Below are 1,589 nucleotides of genomic sequence, written 5' to 3'. Positions count from 1 at the left end.
CAACCGTGATTTAAGTGTTCACCTTGTTCTTGCATATTCGGTCTTCCAGTAGAAAAATTAGCAGAGTATGCATTTGGATCCCCTCGCGGGGACGGCGGAGCATTTTTGGCATCGACAGGATGAGCAGGTGGGCCAAAAGCTGGTCTTGGTGACTGAGACCCCGGTTTCACCATAGGGTTCTCAACACTTGGATAAGGCCCAGGACCAGGAGGGAAACCATATCCGGGAATGGCAAGATGAGGTGGCACAGGCACCATTTGATAAACCGGAGTAACTGCTGGTTGATGATAAGGTATCGATACAGGAAAGGGAGGCGCGCCACTTGTGTTGCGCTTAGCACCTGGTTTCTGATGGCGGGATGGCATCTTATGTAACGGATTGTTTCCAGGACCATTCGACTTCTGCTGATTATCAGCCCCATGCAAAGTCACAAGGAAAACAAACAACATTAATTAAAAAAAAAAACGCAACTCTTTAAGCATTCAACTTCTATTTTTATCACAACAAAAACAAGTATTGCTGGGAAAAAAAAATAGTAGTACCAAACACTACAGATTTCATTAAACTTTAGGACTCCAATGTTATTTATTCATATATATCTCCAGCATTTTAGGTCAATCCTTAACTACAAAAATCAAAGAATACACATAACATCTATTCGAAACATAAATTCGGTTGACAGTACATATAAGGCAATCCATACATAGAGATGAACTAAAGAAACACCATGAATCAACAAAAACTTTTGCACTCATAATGCTAACAATAACAATAATGATAAAGATGATGATGATGACGATATTATTATTTATAAACTAACCTGCAGTGTAGGAGGCCTTGGAGAAACCTCAACAACACTTTTCACAGAAGCTGCTGAATCCTCAGACTTAGCAGCAACTGGATCAACATTCTTGGGTCTCTGTGCATCAGAAAGAGCAGGCCAAGACTCATTCCCCATCATCACAGAAACCTCAGCTCCATTCCCATCATCAGCTACAGGTGTCTTCCATGGAGACTTTGGAGCACTAGCCTCCTTCTGATGATCCTCAACACCAATCTCATTCTCAGCAGTCACCATAACTGCTTCTCCTCTCTCTCTCACCAATCAAAACCTAACTCCAAATATTACCCCACACACAAACCTCACCAGGCCAACAAAAACAACTCAATACCCTAAACTAAAAGATGAACTGGAGTATCAAATATTGATTGAAAATGCAAAGATATCATAAAAAGATTGAATTTTTACTTGCCCTTTGAATCAATGATGCTGGTGAGCAGAAGAACCATGAGCTATTGAGCTGAACTAGTGGAAAAATTTTAGTGGGTATGCATAAAAAGAAAAAAGGGTTCCTTTTGAGTTGTTTTAGGCCAAAGAAGGAGCTTGGTCACTGTGACAGTAGAAGCAGCAAAAGAAGGTGGTTGGGACTTGGGGTGATTAGGGTTTGTGAGGGGACACTCAGTGATGTGTGTGTTTTTTTGGGTCTGTTTTGTTTGTTTCTTTTGAGAGAGAGTTAATGAGTTTGTGTTTTAGAAACAGATTAATGAAAAAGAAAAAACTTTTAAAAAAGTTAAAGAAAAGGATAAAT

At 39.8% G+C, this 1,589-nt stretch overlaps 1 protein-coding gene across 1 annotated transcript in view; it reads right to left on the bottom strand.

The window, feature by feature from the left end:
* Nucleotides 1–1,193, bottom strand: part of LOC107608615 (la-related protein 1A) — a gene marked incomplete in the record, with an annotated part of 6,423 nt that extends 5,230 nt beyond the window's left edge. Inside the window, 2 exon segments of the mRNA XM_016310359.2 lie at nt 1–401; nt 821–1,193. Coding sequence (XP_016165845.1) covers nt 1–401; nt 821–1,078 — 659 coding nt within the window.

This window comes from Arachis ipaensis, chromosome B07 (genome assembly GCF_000816755.2).
Source record: "Arachis ipaensis cultivar K30076 chromosome B07, Araip1.1, whole genome shotgun sequence".
NCBI classification, from domain to species: domain Eukaryota; kingdom Viridiplantae; phylum Streptophyta; class Magnoliopsida; order Fabales; family Fabaceae; genus Arachis; species Arachis ipaensis.
Note: the sequence above shows the minus strand (reverse complement) of the source record. Positions and strands in the feature narration are given on the sequence as shown.